General features: G+C 43.9%; 1 protein-coding gene across 1 annotated transcript; it reads right to left on the bottom strand.

Moving 5' to 3' along the window:
* Window positions 1-8,082: 8,082 nt before the first annotated feature.
* LOC147211551 (ras-related protein Rap-2a-like) lies at window positions 8,083-26,807 on the bottom strand. The gene is made up of 2 exons (XM_086128452.1): window positions 26,125-26,807; window positions 8,083-9,174 (listed from the first exon to the last, which is right to left on the bottom strand). The coding sequence occupies exons 1-2, from the start codon at window positions 26,436-26,438 to the stop codon at window positions 8,937-8,939; spliced, it is 552 nt and encodes a 183-aa protein (XP_085984578.1). The 5' UTR covers window positions 26,439-26,807; the 3' UTR covers window positions 8,083-8,936.
* Window positions 26,808-26,970: the final 163 nt, after the last annotated feature.

Consider the following 26,970-nt stretch of genomic DNA (forward strand, 5'->3'; position numbering starts at 1 on the left):
ACCAACTACTGATGCGTTTATGTTACACCCAAAATGTCGGAATTTATCATTCTTAGTCAGATTCTTAAATCAATCTTCTTCCTGAGCAAGGCAAACAAATCTTACAAGCCCGCCATAGACTTGATGTTATCTGCTACTCATGTAAACATGAGTTACATGTGTTTTACTTGTGACGTCCTAGCGCCCTCTCCCTGCAGATTTGCTGAGTGCGGTGTTACGTGTTAATGGCTGCCGTGCCATGGGCCTCTTGTAGTGATGTTTCTCGCCTTAAGTTGCTGCGTGGTCTCCTTCTGTCTCTTTTACTTGACATGTGCTGCCGTCTTTCGCCAGCATTGTTATTTGCTGTGTGCCTCGGCTTGTGATGACTTTGAGCATGTCCTCTCGTATCCCTGCTTCTCACACGGGAGTTTCGCGTCTGCTGCACAGGTGGCGTCCACGCCCCATTCTCTCGGCTTATCTCTATTTCGTGTCGGGTGACTTTTGGCACGTGTTGGCCGTGTGCCGCGAGTGGGCCCCCTGCCTTTGGCTTTGTGCGTGCTCGCCCTCTGGGCCTTGTTCGCGATTGAGTGTTCCCCCCTTGAGTTGACTGTAGTTCCCTCATTGAGGCCGCGGATGACCAAGTTGACCACTGTTGAAGGTGCCGCAGGTCCGCCCGCGTTGAAGCTTGCCAGTGTGTTGATCTGGATGTTGTCTAAGATGTGCCTCAGGCACTGCAAGTTCTGGGGCAATGGCTGTCGTTGCTTGTGAGGGTGATGGGCCCGTTACAATCCTGGGCAACAGAAATGCAGGAGTTCTCGTTCTGCTGTCCGCAGTCCCTCCAAGAGGAAGTTCTCTGCGGCACGCCAGCTTGCTTTGGAGGTGTATCACTTCCATACCGAGTCGGAGGAAGTGAAGTCCCTCTTGCGGGACCATCTCCTTCCTGCCTCTACTGCAGTGTTGGGTGCATCCATCCCACCCGTGCTGGTGCTTGCCTGGGATGTTGGCACTGTTTCTCGGGCTGCCTCTGGGGATTTGTGGGTTGAGTTGATCTCCACACTCCCCCTTTTGCCATTGGGGGTGCGCTGTAATTCTACCAGGGGTGTTCCTATGTCTTAGGCTGCCGTGAAGGATGTACCCTTGGAGAACATTTGTGCTGCTGCCTACGAGGTGATGAATATTGGCCCTGCTCGGTATCGGCATCTATTCAAGGACACGACTCTCAGCCTCGATAAATGTACTATTACTCATAGTGATTCAGCAAAAAAACCTCTGCACTATATTTAATTGAACACTCTCTTTTCAAATGCACATTAAGAGTATAAGTAGAATTGCGTTCTTTAGAACCGATGCAATATCACTCAGACACGTCCCATTTGTTCTCCTGGTGACGCAGAAATCATAATTCATGCGTTTGTTCTGACTCATCTCGATTATTGCAACATATTGCTCTCTGTTCTTCCCACGTCCTATGTTAAAAGCTTGCAGCTTGTACAAAACACTGCAGCTTGACTCCTGATGAGGACAAGGAAGTTCAATCACACCACCCTGATACTCGCCAACTTGCTTTGGTTTCCGGTCCATTTGAGATGATTTCAAGGTTTTGCTACTTACTTATAAAGGACCTTGGTATCTTGTATGTTCCGCCCGAACTCTTCGTTCACATCATGCTGGTCTTTTAGGCATCCATTGAGCCAAAAGGAGTCCACAGGTTCACGAGCATTTTGTAGGCGGCACTCCAGTGCTCTCGAATTGAATTAGAGCTGCTTGAAATGTTTGAAACCCACCTTAAGACTCATTGTATACAGTAGTCTTGCATTTTGTTGAACTTGGTGTTGGCCTGTTTGATTGCCGCTTCCTCTGTTTGTCCTTCCCCCTCCTCCCTGATTTGGAGAGCGGGGCTAGGTCATGATGACCCAATTGGATGTTGCTGTAACGGCTTCTGCTCCGATCGATATGGACATGATGCACACCGAGCTGGACAAGAACTTGGTCAACTACTCGGAGACGCTGCTTTGAAGACTTCTTCATTGACTAACTGGGGGCTTTTCTATCATTCTAACATTGTATAACAGCCATCTCGTTACCTCTGGGTCACGTGTCCTAGACGCATAATTTTCTCGCGGGACGCACAGTTCCAAATAATGTGCGTTTTTGGGAGCAAGGAAATTTCTCAGTCAAAACTACAACAACAACAAAAAACTACGGCAGGTCTGAGGATTTCACGGTAACGATCGTTACCGGTAGCGTGTCGTTTCCGTGGCGTCATTTTGACGGTACCGAAAAAATGTTTAACCATAAAAGTCACCGCACACGAGTTGACTGTACGCGATCAAGTCTCTGAGAGACTCTCCTATATGATCAACGCGATTTCACTGTGTCTGTATGTGTGTTTGTGGTGTGTGAGTGTATTTCTTCTAATTTACTTTCGTTTCGTTTTGTTTTGAGTGTTGGGGGGACGGAACAGATAACGTTATGTGCGCATGCGGGTTGCTGTTTTAGTCCGCAAACTGAGGAATCGCGCGGATGAAAGTTTGAGATGGCGGCAAACCCCCAAGGTCTACTAATTATGTCATTTAAGAAATGGGAATGCCAGTCTGATTTTTCGTATCAATTGTCCGAAGGGCGTATCACTAAACTCACCTGTGACGTATGCTCAGAACACGAGAGCGAGATACGAGGAGAGGCACGATTACGAGGCAAGTTAGTCATTAGATTGATAGGCTAATCGCTATGAAAAATATTATCAAACAGTATTGGTTATTCTATAATTTACTGGTTGTAGCATGGTAACTTCAGGAATAAAACATTCGTCACAAGGTGTAGTAATGCTAATGTTAACTGTTGGTAGAACTAATGATGATGTGTGTTAGATTCTTTCGTCAAATTGATTGTCGATTACACATGCATCGTCTTGGGAAGAGGATGTCAAGCCACATCAATACTTACCTGTATTAATGATTACCAGTAAATTAATCTTTGCAGTGTGAGATTGGAAAAAATACTCTGATTTTGTGGTATGCTGTATTCATGATGCCATATGAGTACAACATATTTTGATCCCTTTATTGTCATGTTTCGTTTTGTGACCAACAGGTGGCACTGTGGGGCTTTTCCCTGCAGCTGCACACCTTTTGGTCGTTAGTTAATTATTAGTTGTATAAAAGGACTCCCACCTGAACACTCAGTGTCGGGTCATTGTTTGCTCTTGGCTACTGTCGTGTTTGTTTGTTGCTGTTCCTTTGCTGCTGTCATGTTTGCTCTGGTAGTGTTTTGGTTATTGATAGTTTTTGTTTCAGTCATGGTTTTTGTTTGTTACTTTGGACTTTGTTTTGGAGTTAGTTTTCTCAGTTTTAAATACAATTCGTCAAGTTAGTGATGGGACGATGATACCTCAAGGAGTGCATTGACCCACTTCACAAACTGTGTCAGCACTGTATTGACACTGTGTTGGTCACCCAATAGTGACCCCTGCAGTCGTTATAAAAATCATTGCAGGTAAAGAAATTCCTTGTTTGTGTAAATGCAAAACTGAGTTGGTATGTAAAATATAGTAAATTTGAGTTACATTTCAAAATTTTAAATTATGTAGAACATATTTGTTAAATCATGTGAAATAAAAGACAAAAAAGTAATTAGTTTATGAATTTTTATTGCGGAACAAAAGTTTTTGGAGTGTCTTTGCTCCAAGGCGATTTCTCCTCTTAGACACCAGCTCCCCAGCCTCAGAAAATACTCTTTCACATGGTTCAGATGACGATAATGAGCAGAGAGTTTTAAATGAAAGTTGATGCAGATGTGGATATGTTTTCTGGTTCCATTTACAATATTGTAAAGGGTCTTGGTTTCTGGGTATGTTTGCTTCTGACAGGCAGCGTTGGACTTCAATTATGGAGGATCTCGCAATTATAAGATAAAATGAATAAAGCAACTGTAAGGCTATCATATGTATAACAGGTCATTCACTTGATAAACTGATCAAGTGGGTGCAATGCGCCACCGTAAAAAAAAAAAAAGGGTATAACAGTATACAATGCTCAAAGGAGAAAAATATTTACCAAGATTAAAATTATTCCACACTGGGAAAACTTCTTAGAATGATCCATAATTTCGCAAAACTCCAGCCAACAAACCCACAACATGTTGATACAGTTTGTGTCCTTATAAACACACTTTGGCGCAGCACATTCAAACGATTCAGTTTCTGTATTGGTCACGTGATTCTTTCTTAAAGCAATACACGCACCGATACGGGGTTTCACTCTTGAGCTCTCGGCACTGTGCTGACGCACCAGTGTCGCTCGTCCCATCACTACGTCAAGTACACCCTGCTCCCCCCTCCTGCCTGCTTTTTGGGGTCCACCACGCAACGTGACAGAATGACCCGACCACCTGGACCCCGCAGGTACTAACGACTGGTCCCTATTCCACCATGTGCCTGGCGGAGCACGTCTGCGGCCGACACCCTTTTCCCCTTCAGGCAGCGCTGGTGATGCGGCTGTCCCATGTTCCCCCTTCAGGCAGCGCGGGTGATGCGGCTGTCCCATGTTTTTGTCTCGTCAAGCCGCGTCTATGGTGGGCCGAGCCCCGTCTGCGTCCACGTTGAGCCGAGGCTCGTCATGTGTCTGTTTGAACTGAGTCACATTCACGTCCACGATGAGCCGTGCCACGTCCACGCCCACGTCAGGCCGAGCCCCTGCTCACGTCCGGCTGTCCCATGTCCCCCGCTACATCGAGCTCCGTCCACGTCAGGCTACGCCCAGCCAAAGGGTTGCCGTCGCTTCTTGTTCCTGTTCTCCGGCGAGGCGAAGGTCGTCGTCGTTTTTGTTCCCGTTCCCCGGCGAGGCAAGCCTTTGGACAACTTTGGGACGTCTGGGATCCGTCCCTTGAGGGAGGGGTACTGTCATGATTCGATTTGGGACCAACAGGTGGCACTGTCGGGCTCCCCCCCTGCAGCTGCACACCTGTTGGTCGTTAGGTAATTAGTTCTATAAAAGGACTCCCGCCCGAACACTCATTGTCGGGTCATTGGTGCTCTTTGCTCCTGTCATGTTCGTTTGTTGCTGTCATGTTTGTTCTGGTAGTGTTTTGGTTATTGATAGTTTTTGTTTCAGTCATGGTTTTTGTTTGTTACTTTGGACTTTGTTTTGGATTTAGTTTTCTCTGTTTTAAATACAATTTGTCAAGTACACCCTGCTCCTCCCTCCTGCCTGCTTTATGGAGTCCACCACCACCACGCAACGTGACGTTTATTTTGTTGAATAAACCTGGCGTACACAGCTGCTGGGATGTTGTTCAATGTTCATTGTTCATGGGTAGTTTTCAAACATTTACCCTTGAAACATTATACTTTTGAGTTTCAGAATTCTTGATTCTGAATATCAGTCAAAATATTCCCATTCCCATGATGAACATTTACGGAACCCAAAACTAGTTACCGTGGTTTCCCATTGGGTAATCCGACGGAACCGAAAAACGGTTACCGTGAATTTCCGAAATCCTCAGGCCTGCGACTGAATTATTTCAATTTTTGCAGCATTTGTTTGTAATTGTATGTATATGTTTTTGTTTGTGTTATTATCATATGCAATTGAATAAGTAGACCATTTCAGAATTCAAAATTTGGGACTTTCTAAATGCATAATGGGACTCATACTTTTCTGATCAGCGAGTCCCTGGGACTCGCTGCGGGTAAACTGTAAAATTATCACTGGTATAGTACAATATTGGATCAAATGTTGCCCAGTCAGCATCTATTGCAGCCTGGTCATCCTGGAAGGGGGATTCTCCCATCTGCGACCCCTGCTCAAGGTTTATCATTTTTTCCCGGATGTTTTATTTTTATTTTTATTTTTTCCTTGATTAAGGGCAATATAAAAAAAGGTGACTTGACTTGACTTGGTCGTCGCCAAGCAGTTTCTCCAGATTTTATACTGTGGTTTTTGACAGTTCTCTTCCTCTGGGCATTATTTTTGGCTCTTCAGAGGCTTTTCAGTGAGGCTTGTGTCTAGGATTCCTTGTGACTTTGCTGGTATTCGTCATACCGTGCTTTAAGCACCACCCATGGTGGTTTGGAGGGATGTCATAGAACGGCGATTACCGATGTAACTGCCGTTCTTTGAGTCCCGAATGACCGCCAGAGCATCATGTCACTCGGAGTCCTCGTGTTCACGTGAGAATGTTCTGAGGGACTGTCTTCCGGGTGCCGTGGGCTTTTTTATATGCCCTGGGTTATCTGGGGGTCACTCATGACATTTATTATTAAGCATTCTTGAGCTGCGCATTTGCGAAGGGATATTTCATGCTTTAAGCATGGCAATCCAGACTCATCGCTGTACCTGTGATTGAGTCTAGTCATGGTCTCATCAAGTGCATTTCCAAGGCGGGGCAAACCTCAGCACAAAGTCACCAAAATAAAACTGTCAGAAAAGAGCGGTCGCAACGTCGAAAACCCCCCAAGTCTTCTTTAGAAATAAATGCTTCCAGTGCTGTCAGCTGTTGGGGTTTTAATGACTCTCTTATTTTTGTCGTTATTTGAAACTGATTTAATGCTGACTGATGTGCACAAACTTCTTTTCTGCGTGCCATTTTGATGAGTTGTGGACTTCCGCCGCCGAAGAGTGACGTTGCGCACAAAGGATACATCACAGCAAATCAACAAATTTGATTGGACACTTTGTTTTGAACTGGGGGAAGGCAGGCTTTCCAGACCCACTTTCTTCGTTTGATGAGAGCGAAAATAGAATGCCTAGACAACATGTACATGAACAATGACTTGAGCAAGGCGAAATGATGCGACATCTTGACGTCGGGTCCACGAGGTCCTCAAATATTTCCAATAATTGTGATGCCAGAAAGGTGCGCAGCAGCAAAACTGGGAATGCCTCTGCCACCTGCTGGACACGAACAGAACATGATCATGACACTTGGGGGGGGAAAAAAATGAAATTGTTCTTTCACTCCTTGAAAAAAAGAAATATTGTCTTTCGTTTTACATGGTCTTTTAATCCCCTGGCATTTAATGAAATACATAAATAAATGAATAAAATACTATTCAACATGATTAGATGTAGCTGGGGTGTTTCTCTTTCAGTGTCCACAGTGTCACACAGTAGCTCCATGGATATAAGCAGAACTGGAGTAAGTATCCCGTGGATGCCTTCGCGAATATTTTTTCGGCTAAGTCAGTCGGGGTTCCATCTCTTGTATACTGAGCTTGCGCTTCGCATACATTTTTTAGATCGCTCTTTTGGTTTTGAAGCTCCTCAACTTTCTTCTGTAGAATAGTGATTTTTCACTTGTTTATTTTCTTGCGGCCGATGCATTTGCTTCAACAGGTTTATCCAAACTTTTCTACAGTTCAGTCTGGCCATCCACTTTTACCATCAGAGCGTTTTAATATCATCCAGTTTGCCCTTCATTTTTTCTTAAGCGCTGGGCTTTTAATGGGTGTATGACTCTTGATTTAATTTGCTCGCTTTGGAAGTGTTACCATCTACCTCAGGGGTGCCAAAGTCCAGACCTCGAAATCCCCGATCCAGTCTGTTTTAAATGTCTACCGCTTGCTGGTGAGCTCGCTGATCATTTGAAAAAGGTGTGTTGGAAGAGGGAGACATTGACAACAGGCTGGAAAGGGGATCTTGAGGACCACGCTTGACCTACCTCAAGCTCTTCAATGTCGCTGTCTCCGAAGCAGAAGTGTCGTTGTGGTCGGACATATTTACACACAAGCCATCTTAAGGTGACCCAACGTTCCTGAAACCGTAGGTATTTAAGAAAATATGCTAAAAGGGGTCCAAGACAAAAGACTTGGGTTGTCAGAAAAGAAAATGAAAATTCAAGGACTAAAACAAAAATAATTTGGATCCATCTTGGATCCTGCCCCTTCAAACATTTTTCCCTCCTGTCGTTCCCCTCGTCATGCCGACGGGATGTCTGGTGGGAGGAGCTGGTACACGTAAACTGAGGATTTAGGATGGTGCGAATAAAGACATGAGATTTGACCCATATCTGCACAGACAATCAATGACAAATTGTGAGTGTGTGTTTTTTGAACTGTGGGATGAAACTGCACACAGTTCGGGAAAGGAATACAAACCAGTGTGCTACATTGGTGCGTAAAGAGTTTTTTATTTTGGTTGAAAATAAGTGTTGATGAGAGCCACTAAATGATGCAATTCAAGATACACTGTCACTATCATGTTCGGCGTACGAGGCATTTGTATCGTCTGTAAGGTGTCAAGTGACTGCGCATTTCAACAATGATTGATTGACATTGTCTCTTTGGGGGAGACTGTACTCGAGATCAGCGTGAGAGTATGACTTCATGCGCACGTCATCCGTATTCGTGACATTTGGGATTTTCCGAGTGAATCCCCTCAGAAGGTGCAGCTTTTGACTCCGAGACATTCATTCATCTCATCATTCATTCATAGTTAGGCGGGCCGACGAGTGGCCCGACCTCTGGGGTGACAGCGTCACAGTGGTGCTGCTTGACATCTGTGTAGAAATCTGATGTTTGGTCTATGCACCCTCATTAGGAGTGTGAAAGGGAAACCGGAGAAACTGTGTCCATTTGCTGCTCTTTTCTTTTTGGCTTCCCAAATTGATTTAGGGCTCCAATCCTCTTTGTCGATGGCTTTTAAGGTGGCTTTGGCACGGCGCCGCCTTTGGGGAAAGCCCCTGAAATTGGCTGTTTACCAGGAGGGGGCTGATGGATGTGCGAGTTCAAAGGAAAATCCACCCCGTGCTCGAGGGATGAGATTTCATCTCACTTGTCAGCCTCGCTGGGCGCTTTCCTACATTTCCCAGCATGCCTCTCAGCCAAAGTGCATTCCTTACACAGCAAGATTCTTCCTTGAGTCCTCTCCAACTTCAATCGTTCAACGTGATTTTAATTGCCTTTGTTCGCGTCTTCGGATCCATCAGCCCGGAGGCCCCGGCGGCAGGCCGACGGGCTGCTACTGTACGCTGCAGGCGGGGCAGCATGCCTCTCGGCGGTCGGGCAGTGGGCAAAAATCCATCTGCCGCACAATCTCAGTGAAAAGCTCGTCCACCATTGTCTTGCTCTTGGCAGAGGTCTCCATGAAGGGGCAGCCCCAGTCTTCCGCCAGTGCCTGGCCCTCGCCGGGCGACACCTCCCTTTCGTCCTCCAGGTCCACCTTGTTTCCCACCAGCACCACCGGCACCTGCTGGTACCTGAAAAGAGAAGACGGAGCCACTTGTCATACCTGCAGTGTACTCTGTTTTGGATTAACACGACGACAGGAACTTCCCGAGGAAAACTCAGTGATGCAGTGAGTGTCGGCCTACATATTGTCAGTTGCTGAAACCGCAAGAAGGACGCACATTGGAGCAAGAGGAAAGCGACAAACGCGGCTCCTGCGGCTTCCCAGGAGGCTGCCAGCCCTCCGTGGGTGTCTAATATCTGTAGACGGTCCCATTAGTGAACTGTCACGACAAAAGAAGACTTCTTTGTAACAACGCCTTTGCTTGGCATGCAAGCGGCACATCGATTGCTCGTGTGCAAGACACGGGTCTCTCTTCAGCGGAGGAGACCAGGCTGGAGCGAGTAATGGATAACAGGTTATTGATGTCAAGGCCTCTGACACTTTTCTGTCAAAATGCATAACGAATGAAGAATTACAACACACTTACATCCACTTGAAATCACTTTTGCGATATAAGGGGGAGTGGGGCGGGGGGGTTCTGTGACTGGTCACCAGTCAATCGCAGGGAAGACAAAGAAGGCAAAGAAACATTCCCGCACACACAATGCCTTGCACAGAAGTCACGCGGGTGTTTCACCACATCTCAGTGACTACTTGAAGAAACCCGCGATTACAAATTCTTTATTGTTTTTAGTGTCCACTGTGAGTGCGCTACACAGATTGCTGACCTCCTGCCTCTGCTTTTGTGAGATGCCGGAGGGAAGGCGCATCCTTCAGAAAGAAAGGAAGAGTGGCACGGACAAGCTTGTCGTCTGACCTGTGTGTGCAGTCAGGGTGTGAACAAGGAGAGAGCCACGTGGGCAAATGCAAGCTGACAGTCTCTCAGGAGACACTCTAAATATATCTCCAAAGGCGCAGGGAGTGCCGGCTTCTCCGTGGTCTGGCGGGTGGAGAGCTCGCTTCGCTTGTTTGTTGCCATGCCGGGCTGCATGCTGGCACTGTTCTGCCTCGCAGGGGTTAGTTGCATGATTTCCGCAGCCAAGTGGCATTCCTTGGACTGCTCGTGTTGTCCGAGTAGAAATGCAGTGGCGGGTCAGGGATTCGTTGACCAAATTGTGCCCACTTCCACAAATATACTGCAACAGTTGGTGCCACTTTCAGCTTCTTTTGTGTTTTCTGAGTGAGTGCGAGACATTCATTGAAGGCCATGCGCATCAGGATTACTTTTCACCATTTTCATTTGTATTTCATTGATTGTAAAACCCATAGAAACGCTGCCAAAGATCAGGAGTGTTAAGTGGGCCCCACCAGTTTTTAACACCCCCCAAAACTGACATATTTGCTTACTGCTCTTCTCATGTTGTATCGACTAACCCCGACCTGGAACGACAAGCATTGTGCCAAAGGGCATCCAGACTGCTGAAAAATACAAAGAAGAAAAGGAAGAGCAGAAGAAGAAATACAAGAAGCTGGGCGAACTGTTTGCTTATCTGGTGGTTGCAAACTCTTACTCCTAGGCATTTTTTACTGCGGTGAAAGACTTTTGAGACATATTACACAAACACTCAACACAACCAGTTTCTTCTCTACTTTGTCTGTCAACAATGTTCTGCTTTGGGTCGATTCCCAATTGGCGATCGTTTCATTTCACGTCTTATGACAGTCACAGAGTCTCTCGCTTATTTGAACACAAAAGAAAGTGTGAAAATATTGAAGCCGTTTATTAATTAAAATTGTGTGTTTTTTTTGAACAAGACATTCCACTCTCAACACTGCCGACACTGAACGATAATCGGTTGGGATAACAAACGTGCAAAACAAAAAGGGCGTTTCTTGAATTTGATTCCAAAGGATGTTTTACTGCTTTGAACGTGAATGCAATGCCATGTAATTTTTCAAATCTATTCTATTGATTATTATAGCGATTAATCGAATAACCTGATAACATTTTATTTTGCAATAAAGTGTATTAGAAAAGTATTTTTCTCCCGGTTAAGGTTTTTTTTAACCAATTATTGTTGCGTGGTTAGGTATTTAGTGATGAAAAAAAACCCCCAACTAAACAAAAATTAGGCAATATCACACAAGAGAAAATTGTTATTGTTCTCAACAGCTTTTGGAAACTGTGTAACTGGTTTAGCCATTGTTTTCCAAAGTAAAAGCAGATGTGACTGAATCTTACTCAGTACTTTATGTCGGCCGGTACGCAGCGGTACGAAATGCTAGCACTTGTCAATTTCAGCCTCAAGCCTACCGGAACTTTTAAAGGCATACCGGGACCTCACATGAGCCCACAGTACCCTCTCTTGTTCTATTTCTCTTTAGCACTTTGTGATAGTCATACGACTCCATCAGTTATTCGGGTAGCTTAAAAAAACAAAACAGTTTATTCGGCGAGTGTGTCCAGGAATGTATGTCAAGTAGACTGTAAACATACTCATAACATAACAGGCTGCCAATGCAAAGGCTAACTTCAAAATAAAAGCTCACCAAAAATACATTGACGCCAATGGAAAAACCTTAATTAGCTTTTATTTTGCAGTTGGCCTGCCTGGGGGCATGACGGCTAGCTTCACTTGATTTTCGACATTACTAACAATTTTTTTTCCCCTTTTCCATTGTTGCTACCAACGTCAACATGACGCCATCCCGAAGTCAAATTCAATCACTAATTTGGGACGCTAAGAGACTTCGCTGTATGGTACAGCACAAGTCTTTCCCATTATTTATTTATTTATCTATCTATTTTCTAGCACAAAGTGATTAACTTAATGATCTGCTGTTACCCACCACTTAATTTATTGGGCAGCAGTCGCGGCACTTCTTTTTTTTTTTCACATAAAGCACTGGTCTTATTTTAATCAAACACGAAAGACAATTAATAACTGCTAACTTTCATGAAGGACTACAGAAATCAGAGAACTTATTGCTGAGAGGCTGATACCAGAGGATGTGGACTACTTTAGGTTAAATAATGTCTCTAAGGCTCTCAGCCAGGGGTGTCAAACTCATTTCACATTGTGGGCCACATACGGCCTCGGTAGATGTCAAGTGGGCCGGGCCATTAAAATGATACCATACTCTGCTATCAATAACCAAAATAATATATTTCCTTTGTTTTGGTCTAAAGAAGCACAAGCACATGAGGAAAATGTTGAAAATTAATAAACAGATCTTTTACAAAACATTTCATGAAGCTCTTTAGATTTCTTCAGGCAAATGTGCAATTTACTTTGATCATTCACAGATATGTATTGCAACTGATCACACTGATTGCACAAAGGCGCACAAGTAATTGCTCTTGAAAAATATAGTCATGCATGTTTAAGATTAAACGAGATTTATAAAGAAAGGAATGTTTAAACCATTTACACGTGTGCATATATAATCAAAATGTAATCCCCACCTACACCTTACAAACTAAGGAGAGTGCTATTAAATGTGTAAAGAATAAAGTATTCACATGTCCTTGATAGCGTCTGCTATGTTGGGTCTGTCTCAGTGACAGAGGCTGCCGTTGTCTTCTTCTCTGATAAAAAAAGACAGTGTGCCCCCTAGCGGATACTCCCGAATTGCACCTTACTAAAAATATTAATTCCGTGTCTTTTTGGCATTTTTTTTTTCACTTTTAAATTATCCTGTGGGCCTGATTGAACCTCCTTGCGGGCCGGTTCCGGCCCATGGGCCGTATGTTTGACACCCCTGCTCTAAGCGATTACTGTATTATTGTCGCTTCATTTGATATTCTATTGATTTAGAAATTCATTGATTAGTTTTGACACCTCAAAATTCTGTCGGATAATCTCGCGTTTGTGTCCCAACACACTGGCAGAGTTCGTGATTCCTATTGTCTCAGTCCTGCCATAATACCCGTCAACTTGGTGTAATTTCAATTGTGCTAATATTTCAGATTTTCAGTGCGTTCAATTTACTGTACAACAAATTTCCACTTGAGATGCCGTTTTCTCTGCGGCTCACATTTCAGGGCGCAGATAGCCTCCCGATGTTCGTGTTTGCTGTTTATGAGGCTATAAGGCTGCAAACATGCTGCATTGTCATTAAAAGACGCATGAGTTAAACTTTAGTCGTATCTAATTACCGCTGAGGGCTGCCTTTCTGGGAACATACACAAAGGGAAGCAGTGTTTAGAACTCGCCTAACCCCCCCTCCCCCAAAAAGTTGCTCGTATCCTCAGGGCCCATGTAACCTTATTAAAGCTACCTGCTGTGCGAAATAGCCATTTTACAAGCCCCGCAGCAGCAGCAGCAAGCAAGCAAAAGAGCACGAAGGCCTTCAATGCTGCAGTCTGCATCTGTTACAAATTAGCACACACACACACACACACACACACACACACACACACTGCGACCAATGTGTGCAACATACAAAATACACAAACAAATCATACACTTTTCCAAGTTGTGTAAGGTATTGTAGCAGTACTCAACAGGTCTCCTCGAATTCTGTGCTTCTCGGCATTACTGCGATAAAAAAAGAGCGATTGGGCCAATTTCAATCACGTTCCCATTGTCCTGGACAAAATCGGAGGAGTATTTTTTTAATGTCTGAACTACACAGATAATACAAGGACCATGTTTAGTGAGCGGCAAACACGCCTGGTTGCTTTAATGACTTGCTTTTTTGTTGATGGCCGCCGCTAAAAGCCTGAGATCTAAATGCTGCTTTGAGGCCACGCCAGAGGGCCCCCTGAGATGCCTCGTTTTGGTCTCCACCCTGTTCCCGTTCCCATCCTATTTGACACAGCATCAGTGCGGCGTGAAAAGGCGACTTTGAAGCAGCGTTCCCTCCGCCGACTCAGCTCACGCACAGCGAGATGATCCGATTGTGTGAAAAAGTATGGAACTGGGCGTCGCCAGACGGCGCATGCTCGCTCGCACTCTGGCAGGGAACAGCATGCAGCCTCGTGTGAGAGCGAGGTCTGCAGCACACATTTTTTCCCACATAAGAGCCCCGCATTCCAGTTTACATGACTCCCTAATGGGCGCCTGATGTCTTTTTGGCTTCCAACACAACTCAATTCCATTAGGTTCTAGTGAGCGGGTTCATGCAACTTCACCGCATGTTGTTGGCTGACTCAGCACAAATGTGGATCAGCAAGGAGGATCATCTCCTAAAGGTTCCATAACGTGTTGTCGACGGCCTGCGAGCACAACGTGCACACGGCGTCGTAACTGTCAACGATGGGCCGTTTGAGGCCCTTTGTCAGCTGCAAAATTCATCTGGTGCTTGTCGGAACATCTGCGCCAACGGGAAAGCTTTGTTTTTCTGCAACAAAAACAGACTCCAGCTTTCACTCGCGAGTCATGATCATTATTATCATGAGACCTTGTGGGGCCCACGAGCAAGCAAGAAATCATCAAGTTTGTTCTTACATGTCTTTGAGTTGGTGGTGTAATTGAGATGACAATCAGAGCACACAATCTCTTCCCACAATCCGGATACAGTACCTCTTTTAGTACCGTGAAATGGGCCTCCAGCCTGCCCAAAACTAGTCGACAAAGTAGTCATAAAAACGGAACTAGAAGAAGCTAGGCTATTGCGTCTGGCAACAGTGTCAGGTCACTTCCTACTTTGCTCTAGTTCCGTTGCACATCACAATCATGGAGGTCATGGATTGGCTGACCTATGTGTTGACCACACACACACACACACACACACACGCACACACACACGCACACACAAGGATTTGTCACCATATATATTTTATATATTTTTTTTCAACATGCATCATTCGGGAATACTCTTAACAGACCCCACATCACAGAATAATTGCTAAGGATAATCTTACAGGGCTCTATTTTCGTAGCATGACGCAAGCGGAAATGCTAGCGTATCCAGATTTTCGTGCAGGCGCAAGGCTTGCTGTGCCATTGCGAATTTGTCAGACTGCTCTGCGCCATGCTGGCACATCTTAGGTGTCATTTGACAATTTGGTGGCAGAAAGCCCATCAAATCTTGCGCCTGCTGGGACCATGCCTGAACTGGGCGCAGGAGGCAGACCGCTGGTCTAACGGGATTTTTTGTGAATTTGTTCGGGCACAGGCAGACGGATCTTGATCCTCGTGGACATGTGCGAGGATGTCATCATATTTAATTCATAAATATACTAACAGCATCAAGTTATCATAATCGAGTTATCATAATCACGCGGCGGAGACAAATGGTCAGGTTTCGCGTTTTACTACTTCTGGGTACCGATTATGCGAAGGACTACCGTATTTTCCGCACGAAAAGACGCGCTGGATTATGAGGCGCACCTTCAAATAATGGCCTATATTTTAATTTTTTTCATATATTGCACGCACTGGACAATAGGGCGCAATCTACAATGCATCCAATAGATGGAGCTACAATCAAGGAAATGCAAACAACGATCATACGTCAACGAAACTTAAGTTATAACAGTTAGTGCAACATTTTATCACGTAGTAAAAGAAATAGTGCAAAGCAGTAACAAGAACTCAACGTTGTTCAAATATCAATTTTCACACCACGCCCAGCCTTGTTCAGTTGTAAACACACAAAAGAAGCATGTAAAGCTAACTTTTTTAGTTCATTCATCATCGGGGAATCCCTGGACTCCTTCTTCCTCCGTGTCCAAATTGAACAGCTGAGCGAATTCGGCATTCAACATGGCCGGCTCCGCCTCGACAAAGTCTCCATTTTCAGAATCGGTGTCGCTCCTGATGTCTGGCAGTTCAGTGAGAATTCCTGCCTTCCTGAAAGCTGGGACCACGGTTGAGATTGGTATATCAGCCCAGGCATTTACAAGCCACTGGCAGATAGTGGCGTATGTGGCTTGGCGCTGTCTTCCCGTCTTGGTAAACGTGTGTTCGCCTTCGGTCATCCACTGCTCCCACGCAGTTCGCAGTCGAGCTTTAAAAGCCCTGTTGACACCAACATCTAGTGGCTGGAGATCTTTTGTCAATCCACCCGGAATTTCGGCCAGCACTGAATTACTGTCCTTCACTTGTTTTTTGACGCCATGGGTGATATGGGAGCGCAAAGAGTCGCAGATCCATAGGGATGGAGCTACATGAAAAAAGCCGCCCGGCCTCTTGACATAAATTTCTCTCAGCCACTCACTCATTTTTTCTTCATTCATCCACCCCTTCGAGTTAGCTTTGATGGCGACGCCGGTTGGAAAGTTTCCTTTTGGCGCGGTCTTCCTCTTGAAAATAACCATGGGTGGAAGTTTCTGGCCATTAGCCTGGCAGGCGAGAACTCAGTGAAGGATGCTTTCTCATTACTTGTGTTGCGAACAATCACCGTGCGCACTCCCGTTTTATCCACAGTGCGGTGAACAGGAATATCAAAGGTGAGTGGAACCTCATCCATGTTGACGATGTGCTCTGGTCGGATAATTTTTTTCAGTGATGTTATTTTTGCAGTAAGCACGGAAAGTGGCAAGCTTTTCTTTGTCGTCTTGAGGTAGTTGCTGCGAAACAGTCGTTCGTGTGCCGATAGAGAGATGACCTCTTTTCATGAATCGAAAGCACCAAGAAGGACCGCCGAATTCATTTCTTTTAAGTTCCCGTGCCAGCGCTTTTGCCTTTATTCGAATTGTGACTGTAGACAAAATAATACCTTGTGCTCTCTGCACAACAACCCATTGTTCGAGTTGGTCCTCTAACTGTGGCCATCGTGCTTTGTTTCCACGGAAGCTCTGTTGAGTCTTCTTTACCTGGCGCAGGGCGTCTTGTTGCTTCCGCCACTTCCGCACCATTGATTCATTCACATTGAACTCTCTCGCTGCTGCTCTATTTCCCTTTTCAATAGCGTAACCGATCGCTCTAAGTTTAAAATCGGCATTGTACGCGTGTCTCTTGCAAGGAGCCATTTTGGGACGTCAAATAATCAAGCCGGAAATATTACCGTAATGACCATACAAAGACGCACCGGATTTTAAGGCGCCCCGTGAGCTTTTAAGAAAATGGAAGACTTTTCGATGTGCCCTATAGTGCGGAAAATACGGTACCAGTTTGTACACTTCTGAAATAACAGATTTGCTCAAAACACCCTTAATTAAATGGTTCTAACTAGGATATTCATGTCAGTGAAGACACTGATCACATCAATAATTTCTCACAATAACTACACCAATCAACAGCAAATTTCAATTAAAGATGGCTTTATGTATACCTAAACATTGTTGATGGTGATTTCAACATTTAAAAAAAAAAGTTTTTAATCCATTTCTAGCAGAGCACATTTTTGAGATATTTTAATATGCACATTCACCGGACCCTTCATTACTGAAAAATTAATATATATTTATTTCAATTTCAAATTTAAAAAAAAACACATTTATTAAAAACAGAAAAAATTAAATAAAATTTCACGAGATAAGTATACTTTTTTTTGTATGACGTACTATCACGACAGTCACACGATGACTACTAAGCTAACCAAATTTCCCACAGTACTGATTGGACAAGCAATGTCATGTCATATGCAGCCAGCGATGGCCAAGCGGGCGTGTCATAACTAATTGACATGTTGAGTCGGGTGTGTCTTAACCTCCGTGGCAGAGGCTCCGTCGAACCCCTGAGACCGATTCACCAAACCCCCGGAGTTCGATCGAACCCAGATTAAGAACCACTGTATTAGATATATTAATGTTAGCATGTCGTTAATATTATTCTGAGTATAAAAAAAACTGATGTGCAAGAGAAAAAAGGGTAGAATTTGGCAGAATCAGCACAAAACAGTCATCAAGAAAGGTTTACGTGCATCACTGATTAAAAAAATGTAATAAGAATTTTTTGACTAGTGTCATCAACAATGATTTTACTCGGTAAGGAAAAGATAAATGTCAATTTGCAACACAAAATCACACAATTACAATATCCCCTTTTACTAATAATGTTAAAAGAGGCCAGAGAACAATTAATGTGGTCTTTTAGAGCTTACTGGTGACGTTTGAGGTCTTTAAGGGACAGTGTGTAAAAATGTGTTGATTTTTCAATGTTCATTCTTCCAAAAACCCACAGTCAATAATATCCCCAAAATATGTTCTGCCACGTCAATGTAATTTTTTTTGAAATTGTAAGTTAAGTATTATATTAAATTACATAGGGCACGGCTACTCAACAGTATGGGCTACTTGTTTCGCCGCCATCTTTCTGCTACGGATACCCAAAGGAGACAAACTTTAGTGACTATAGTGCTGAAAGTCATGACTACAGCATGTGTAAAAAAATAATGTCATGTAGTTGCTCCGTCTCTTGAGGGAATACGAGAAGTTGTTTGGGATGTACCTTTGCTTGCATTTCTGCTGAAGAAATTGTTGGTAGGCTTGCGAAATGTGGTCTCTCTGAAGCACCATAGTGCACGGGCTTCAAAATGGGCGGGCTTTGAGCTTACGTGTCGGTGCATTCTATTAATTCACCATTAGAGGGCACTAAATTCTGCACACTGTGCCTTTAAACATTAACCCAACAAATGTGCTTTTTTTGTGATGCCAGTGATGACATAGACATTTATGGATAACCATAGAACCAGAAATAGAATTAATATTAGAGAAGGGATTAGCTGCTAATAGCAAACAGTACTGGCTACAAACTCGCATGAAAATGACCACCGAAGCTTGTTAGCAACATTTTGACTGCGCTAAAAATGGGTACTGTTTTCTATCTGCAACCAACAATGTGACGTGTCAGTTCCTCAAACAGGACATGCCAACATATCTCAAAAAACCTTAACCGATACATAGGGAGGCAGAATTTTTTTTATTGAAAATCTATTTTAGAATGCATACATCCATTTTCTCAACCACTTATCCTCACTAGGTTCGCGGGTGTGCTGCAACCTATGCAAAATATCAAATAAGATGCTGGAGAAGTTTAAATTGGTCACCCCTATTCAGTGGTGGAGCGCCATCTCTGCTGCCGACTGACTATCATGTATGAACATACATCAACCAACACTGCCTTTAAAACTGCACTGAGTAACAGTAATGCCTTCCTGTTCCCTCTCCATCTGTCAGCTGTCTCAAAGGGCGACTTTGTACTTTTATTTCACACCGGTTAACTTTAAAGTTTATACTTGCACTGTGTACTTCAGGGGTGCCCGTTACGTCAATCGCGATCGACCGGTAGCTCGCGGACTGGTCCCAAGTCGATCGCGAGGGGTGATGAGGAGGGGGAAAAAAAGCAAACAAACATTTGTGTGTCTCGGTGCATGTCAGTAATATATTTTTTGTGTTAATGCACACTGCACCCTAATCATCTCATCAGTCTCGCTTTCACAAAAACGATTTAAAAACGAAAATAAAATAAAGCAGGTCATCTTTAACGTACGGTGGCGCGTGATCTGCGTCACCGGAAGTTGTTAGCGTTCAGCTGTCTGCAATTGCAGCTTGTCAACAGCGCTGTTGCGCTGTATCTTTTATCGTTATAATTATTCTCATTCAGAGCTTGTTTCATGGACAATTCATCGATGGCACGGACAAAGAATGGGATTCTGGAGGGCCGAGAGAAGCATTTAAAAACAAAACACATGAGCTACGCTAGTTAACAGGTTGTTGCTCATCATGGCATGCGTGTGGATGTGCGTGCATGTGCGGGGTAACGGGGCGGTCGTGGGAAGTTGGGCGATCGCAAAGTAGATCTTCGGTCAAAAATGTTTGGGCACCCCTGGTGTACTTTAATAACATTTTCATAATGGTGAAGGTTTGAGCTGCGGCAATGGTAAATAAATAAATAAATATATATATATATATAAAAATGTTGAACCCTCCATTCTCACATTCCAAATGGACTTTTGCAGCATGCAGTGCACTTTGGAGGAAAAAAGTGAAGGGTAATCAAGTAATCAGACAGATGTTATGATTATATAAGGAGAAGCAGAGCTGTGTGAAATAGAAACATGAACTATTCATGGGCCACATGCACACTTGGTAGGCACACAACACATGGAGGACAGTGTCCCAATAGTCTTTTATTGTATTTATTTCACGCGACTCTCCTGACTGACGTATCAACTACGACACGGTGACGCAGATGTGAGGATGGTTACGGCTGACAACCTACTGCTTTGCGGCAGTCCACATGTGGCTCAACTCCATTTTGGAGGGTGGGGGGGTGTGCACCTCCAAAAAAGATTCTGAAATATGATTTTTGATGCATGGGGTACAAAACGATTCGAGGCGAGTTAGACTTGAAAGTGAAATGATTCAATTTGGATCAACTCATTGGGATTACGATTCGTTTCGATATGGTATGACTCAATTCGAGAGGGTATGATGCAATGCCTATTTTTTTATTTTACATACATTTAAATGAACTTGCCGTAAATGTGCCATTTCATTCTAAAATACAGTATATCCCTCCAAAAAAACCCCCCAAAGAAAACAGTTTGATAAATATCTTGGGATATTTCAAAGTGGAACGATTCGGTTCAGTTCAATTCAATGCACTCACATCTTTTAAATCAAAAATCGATTTTCTAGTTGAAATTGTTTTTTATTACACGCCTGAATGCTTTGTTTTGTAAAATATGCCGATCGTAAAGCAATTGCCATGGCACAGCCAGGGACGTGGCTAGAATATTTTCAGTGGGGTGGCCAAGGTGACACAACACCTCGGTGAGGATTGGCCGTGCATGTGTCTGTCATCCTTTATCATCCTATCCACAGTCAGGGTTTCATGAAATAAAATTCACACATCCGGAACAATGCCCATCACACTTATAATCAAACTGGAATAACTATAGGGGTGTTCACACGGCAAGATTTGGTCCGGTGCTACGCCGGGGCTGCCCCAGTAGAGCGTTCACACGTGCAAATTAGCTCCGGCGTAGCCCCGGAAAACAGCTTACACCGGACCAAATTTGATCCACCTCAGGGAGGTGGTTTAAAAATTTGCTCCGTCGCAAATGCTTGTTTGCGAAACAGCACCGGTGTAAATTTGCACGTGTGAACGCAACTGGGTTAAATTTGCTCCAGAGCAAATGCTTGTGAAGAGTTTACGTACGGCGAGAATGCGTTGCTTTCGCGCTCTGTCGGACTTCCGTCATGTGTTTGTTTAATAACGACATAAGACTTGGCTGGTAACATCATTCCTTTTGTAGGAGACTGGACTGTCTCGGAGTTGTTTGTGTAGTTTGTTCCTTTGTTGTGTGTTCACAACCCCCCGCCCCCAGTGTTGTGTCCAAGGACCGGCAACCCGAGGCCAAGGCCAAGGACTTGGAAAATTTTCCGGGGCAAGGCCAAGGCCAAGGACCAAGGTCTTGCCTCCGAGGCCAAGGCCAAGGACCAAGGACTGATTTTGAAACTAAGCCTAGCCGAGGACATGTATAAAATAATGCTAGCATACCACTTGGCAGGTCTTCATGATTTGCAACACCCCTCCATCATAACCCTTTGCACTCCCTAACGCTTGAATGAAGTGTTTTTATTCAAAGAGTAGAACAGTCAGGGTACGTGTTATTTATACTGAGAAAAAAAATAAAATCATATGGTATACATTTATGAATTAATGTTTTAGTGCAGTAGTTTCTTAATATGAAGTAAATCAACACTCAACAGGCATGACGTGGCACGGAACACAAGTTGAGAAATGACTTTGCATAGAAGTCAATCACTGACTGCAGAAAAAGCGGTAATCTCTCAGTGATAATTTTACAGTTTACCGGCAGCGAGTCCCAGGAACTCGCTGATCAGAAAAGTATGAGTGCCATTATGGATTGAGAGAGTCCCAAATTTCGAATTCTGAAAGGGTCTACTTATTCAATTGCATATGATAATAACACAAACAACAACATATACGTACATACAATTATAAACAAATGCTGCAAAAATTAAATAATTCAGGAGCAGGCCTGAGGATTTCGGAAATTCATGGTAACCGTTTTTCGGTTCCGTCGGATTACCCAATGGGAAACCACGATAACAAATGTTGGGTTCTGTAAACGTTCATCATGGGAACGCATTTTTCTATTTTGACTGATATTGATAATCAAGAATTCCGAAACTCAAAAGTATAATGTTTCAAGGGTCAATGTTTGAAAACTATGCATTAACAATCAACATTACATCAGCAGCTGTGTACTCCAGGTTTATTCCAAAAAATAAATGGATCAAAAACTGGTGTACTCATGTGGCATCATCAGAGTACTTTTTCCAATCTCACACTGCAAAGATTAATTGACTGCTAATCATTAATACAGGTAAGTATTGATGTGGCTTGAAATCCTCTTCCCAAGACGATGCATGTGTAATCTACGATCAATTTGACGAAAGAATTTAACACACGTCATCATGAGTTCTACCAACAGTTAACATTAGCATTGCTACACCTTGTGACGAATGTTTTATTCATAAAGTTACCATGCTACAACCAGTAAATTATAGAATTACCAATACTGTTTCATAATATTTTTCACAGCGATTAGCCTACAAATCTAATGACCAATTTGCCTCGTAATCGTGCCTCGCGTCGTATTTCGCTCTCGCGTTCTGTGCATACGTCACAGGTGAGTTTAGGGATACGGCCTTTGGACGATTCATATGAAAAATCAGACAAGCATTCCCATTTCTTAAATATCGTAATTAATAGACCTTGGTGAGTTTTTTTCGCCGCCATCTCAAACTTTCATCCGCACGATTCCTCAGTTTGCGGACTAAAATAACAACCCGCATGCACACATAACGTCATCTGTTGTGTCCCCCCCCCCCCCCCCCCCCCAACACTGAAAACAAAACAAAAGTAAATTAGAAGAAACACACTCACACACCACATCACATCACAAACACACATACAGGCGCAGTGAAATCGCGTGGATCACACTGTCAATTCAAGTGCGGTGACTTTTATAATTAAACTATTTTTCGGTACCGTGAAAATGACGCCACGGAAACGACACGCTACCGGTCACGATTGTTACTGTGAAATCCTCAGGCTTGCCGTAGTTTTTTTGTTTGTTTGTTTGTTTTGCCTGAGAAATTTCCTTGCGTCCCAAAAACGCACATTGTTTGGAACTGTGCGTCCCGTGGGAAAATTATGCGTCTAGAACGCTGGACGCAGAGGTAACGAGATGGCTGAATCTCTAACCATTCTCTGAGTACTACTATTATTACCACTACCACTAATACTACATTAATTTAATACCTTCAACTTCACAATAATAATAATAATAAATAATTAAATCAACCATGATTTTTAAACTATGTATTATCAATATTCATTATTCCAAACATGAGAAAGCATTCAGCAAACATAACTGGAATCGAGCAAAAGGACTCCAAATCCCAACGGCCAAACCCATTATTGACTCCAGCTGTAACGCAAATTACTTGATTCAAACAAACATTCTAGTGCGACCGCACAAACGTGACGACTGTGCAAAAATAGCTAAATAAAAGACATCACTGTTACAGAAAGGCTTTACACGCTATTTAAACTGCCGATCGCGAACGCAACAAAGCGTGATTGAAACTACCGGTAACTGTGATGCCGCTCTTTACACGTTGCGCTAACTGTCACCTGTCAGTGGCAGACCTGCCTCTTTTAAAGCGACAGAGTTAATCCATCAATATGGGTTTCCTTCGCGATTTTTGCGATCCTTATGCAAGGGATTCGAGGCTCTAATTCCTCATTGTGTCCGAGGACCGGCAATCCGAGGCCAAGGCCAAGGCCAAGGACTTGACTCCCGAGGCCAAGGCCAAGGACCAAGGACTTGACTACGGGGCCAAGGACCAAGGACCGCCCCTCGGTCCTCGAGCCGGTCCTCCAGGCCAAGGACCGGCTCGAGGAACACATCTCTGCCCGCCCCCCATATAATTTATTTTGTGATTTCCTCTCTTGATTTTCTGTTTGGTGCATTACGTGCATTACATTATTGGTGCTTTTCTGAGTGTCATTGAAGTCATCGTTGATTTACGTTTTCGGGGGCGGTCACTCTCGAGCAGAAGGCAACGGAGACCGAGAAAGAGAAGGACGTGCCCCTCCAGTAGTCGCTTGAGTTGTGTATACGTTTTCAAAAGAACCAACACGACAGCTCATTTGTTTTCTGTCGTTTTGCTCCGCTGCAGAAACTGCCGTGTGAACGCAAGTGGGGCTGCACCGACGCTGTGCCGGTGCTGACACGCTCAGCGGCTTTGTACGTGTGAACGCTTCACACAATTTGCTGCGGTGCAAAATATATCGCAACAAAATACATCGGTGCAGCGCCGGCGCAAATGTGTGCCGTGTGAACCCCCCTTATGTAAAAAAGGACATTTTACTGAGCTTAATTTACTAGGTTGCAGAGATGTAACGATATCGGCGATATCGTGATATTAATATTGCCACGATACTGTCATTGTCATGTTACGACATTAAAAGCACTACATCTTTGTCAAAAACATTATGTTCGCCCGATTCAGCCGAGCACAGCAACACATGACACTAAAATGACAGGGCTAGCCTATTCTTTGTCACTGCTGTGATCAGGAACACACCCAATATGATCCTTTGTTTTTCAGTATCATGAGCTTGTTTCTTTTTCAATATCATGAGCTTTATAATAATAATAATAATAATAGATTTTATTTATAAGCGCCTTTCAAGACACCCAAGGACACTTGTGACCTTTTTTACATTGCTGACCTCCTCACAATATTGTGATAATCATTGTATTGTGAGGTCCGTATCGTGATAATCTTGTATTGTGATATTTGGACATCGTTACATCCCTACTACATAATGCCTTTTTCTTTGAAGTGGCTTTGCTTTTGTGTTCTCTCATCATCGACTGCTATCTCAAAGCACTCATTCGGTCTCTGACAGCCAATCAGAGTGATCTCTTGTTACAAACAGCCAACACCATTTTGCATACTGCAATCAATGGCTCATTCATTAAAATCATATTTAAAAAGCGAAATGACAGTAACATTTCTTCTTTTTTCACAATTCTCAATGTTGCTTTTTACTTGTTTTTGTCCCCCCCCCCCCCCCCGTTTATATTACTAGTGTGTGCAAGCTTGGGATACGTGCTCATTTTATTTTATGAAACCATGATTGTTGATGGTCTGACAAACAATTAATTCTCGGCCATGTTGTTTGCTTACTATGGTATGAAAGTAATGATTTTGACTGACGTTGACTGTAAGATTTGTATGTTCTTTAGTCAAAACAGAGTTTATTTTTTAAATATGAAGGTAATATTACAAAAAATAACTGTGGCAGTGGGTCTGTCGCTCCGCCCCTGGCAGTCACCCAAACTAGGGGTTGACTACATATATAAAGGATTGCCATCATAAGTAGGTTGTAGGCTGGACTCTTTTCAGAGTGGGGAGGGGGAAAAAAATCACTCGTAAAACACCTTACAACCCAGGACCATCACTTATGATAATCTTTAAGAGACATCTGATAATCAGGCCTTTCATCTCTTCATCTCAGGGCACATACAGGCCACTGTTAAAAAACAACCGTGAACATGCACAGCCAAGACAAAAGTACCCATGGAAAAAAGTGCACATTCCTGGATCTTGTCCTCAAACTGATATAATGTGATGTCATTGTGCCTCCTCATCTCATATGTGTAGATCACAGTGAGCTTTGAGCGTTTGAAGGCCTCATCGGTCTAGTCACATGATGTCAAAAAGGGATTTTTTACAGTCTTGTCATCTGATGAAAGCCATCCAAGATAAGGCCCAACTATGCTGTGGGGTTGTGGGATGATCTCAGTGGATTTATTGAGTAATGGTCTGAACTAAGTGATCAGAAGCACATCCTGAGTTGGTCATATGTATGCGAGTGTATGACCGCAGAGTTCATCGGCTACTTTTCAACACAAAATGTAAAAATAGTGCACCATTCCTCATTAATTTATCTTCTTCCCAGCATTTTTTCCCATTCAGGTTTCCCTTCCAAGTACAGTACTGAGCAGGCCTGATCCTGCTTTGCTTCTGAAGTAGGTTTGTAATACGGTTCTATCTATCTATAAGAACACACCTTTCAAACTGAAGCCTTACCTCTTGACCCTGATAATCTGGTCTCTCATGGGCTTGATGTCCTGAAAGCTCTGCTGGTTGACCAGACTGTAGACCAGGATGAAGCCCTGGCCGTTCCTGATGTAAAGGTCCCGCATGGAGGCAAACTGCTCGGTGCCGGCCGTGTCGAGGATCTCCAGCACCGACGGGGACGAGTCCACCTCGATCTCCTTTCGGTAGAAGTCTTCGATGGTCGGGTCGTACTTCTCGATGAACGTTCCGGTGACGAACTGCACGGTCAGGGCCGACTTGCCCACCCCGCCGCTGCCTAGCACCACCACCTTGTACTCCCGCATCGCGCCCCGCTTTCACATCCGGCACATCCCGACCTCGCGTTGTGCGCTCACGCCGCGGCCACGACGCGACGAATGCGGTGCGGGCGGAGGAGATGTTGCATTCAGCCTCTACGGAGACGTTCCCACGCTATCTGGAAGGAACCCCCTTCCACGGGCATCCATAATGCAATAGGCAGAAATAAGACTGGCTATAATTAGAAGGGAGCCGGCTGCACATCTTGCTAATGTGCTAAAACGACATTTTTTCCTGTCTCTGTGCTCAGCGATGATGAGTGGAAGGAAAAGCAGATGGTTTTTTTTGTCCCCGACAAGACAAAAAAAAGTGCAGGGAATCCACGCCTTTTGGATTGCCTGCATCAGGCGGACGTTTCCGGCATGTCACGTAAGAAAGAGGGGAGGTGACTCTCAACGGACACTTCATTAGGTACACCCAAGAGACGGAATAATAGGTTACTCAATTTTACTTGACACGTTCAGGAAAATACATGTGTTTATAAACGACGTTCTCTCTCATTTTTGGCGGTCAAAGTAT

Source organism: Hippocampus guttulatus, chromosome 1, assembly GCF_054856545.1.
Source record: "Hippocampus guttulatus isolate MCC_2025c chromosome 1, RoL_Hgut_1.0, whole genome shotgun sequence".
Taxonomy (NCBI): Eukaryota; Metazoa; Chordata; class Actinopteri; order Syngnathiformes; family Syngnathidae; genus Hippocampus; species Hippocampus guttulatus.

Coding starts and splice junctions, on each gene's coding strand:
- LOC147211551 (XM_086128452.1), bottom strand. CDS start 26,438: ATGCGGGAGTACAAGGTGGTGGTGCTAGGCAGCGGCGGGGTGGGCAAG. Junction 9,175..26,124: donor CAGATTATCAGGGTCAAGAG/GTAAGGCTTCAG, acceptor TTCTCTTTTCAG/GTACCAGCAGGTGCCGGTGG.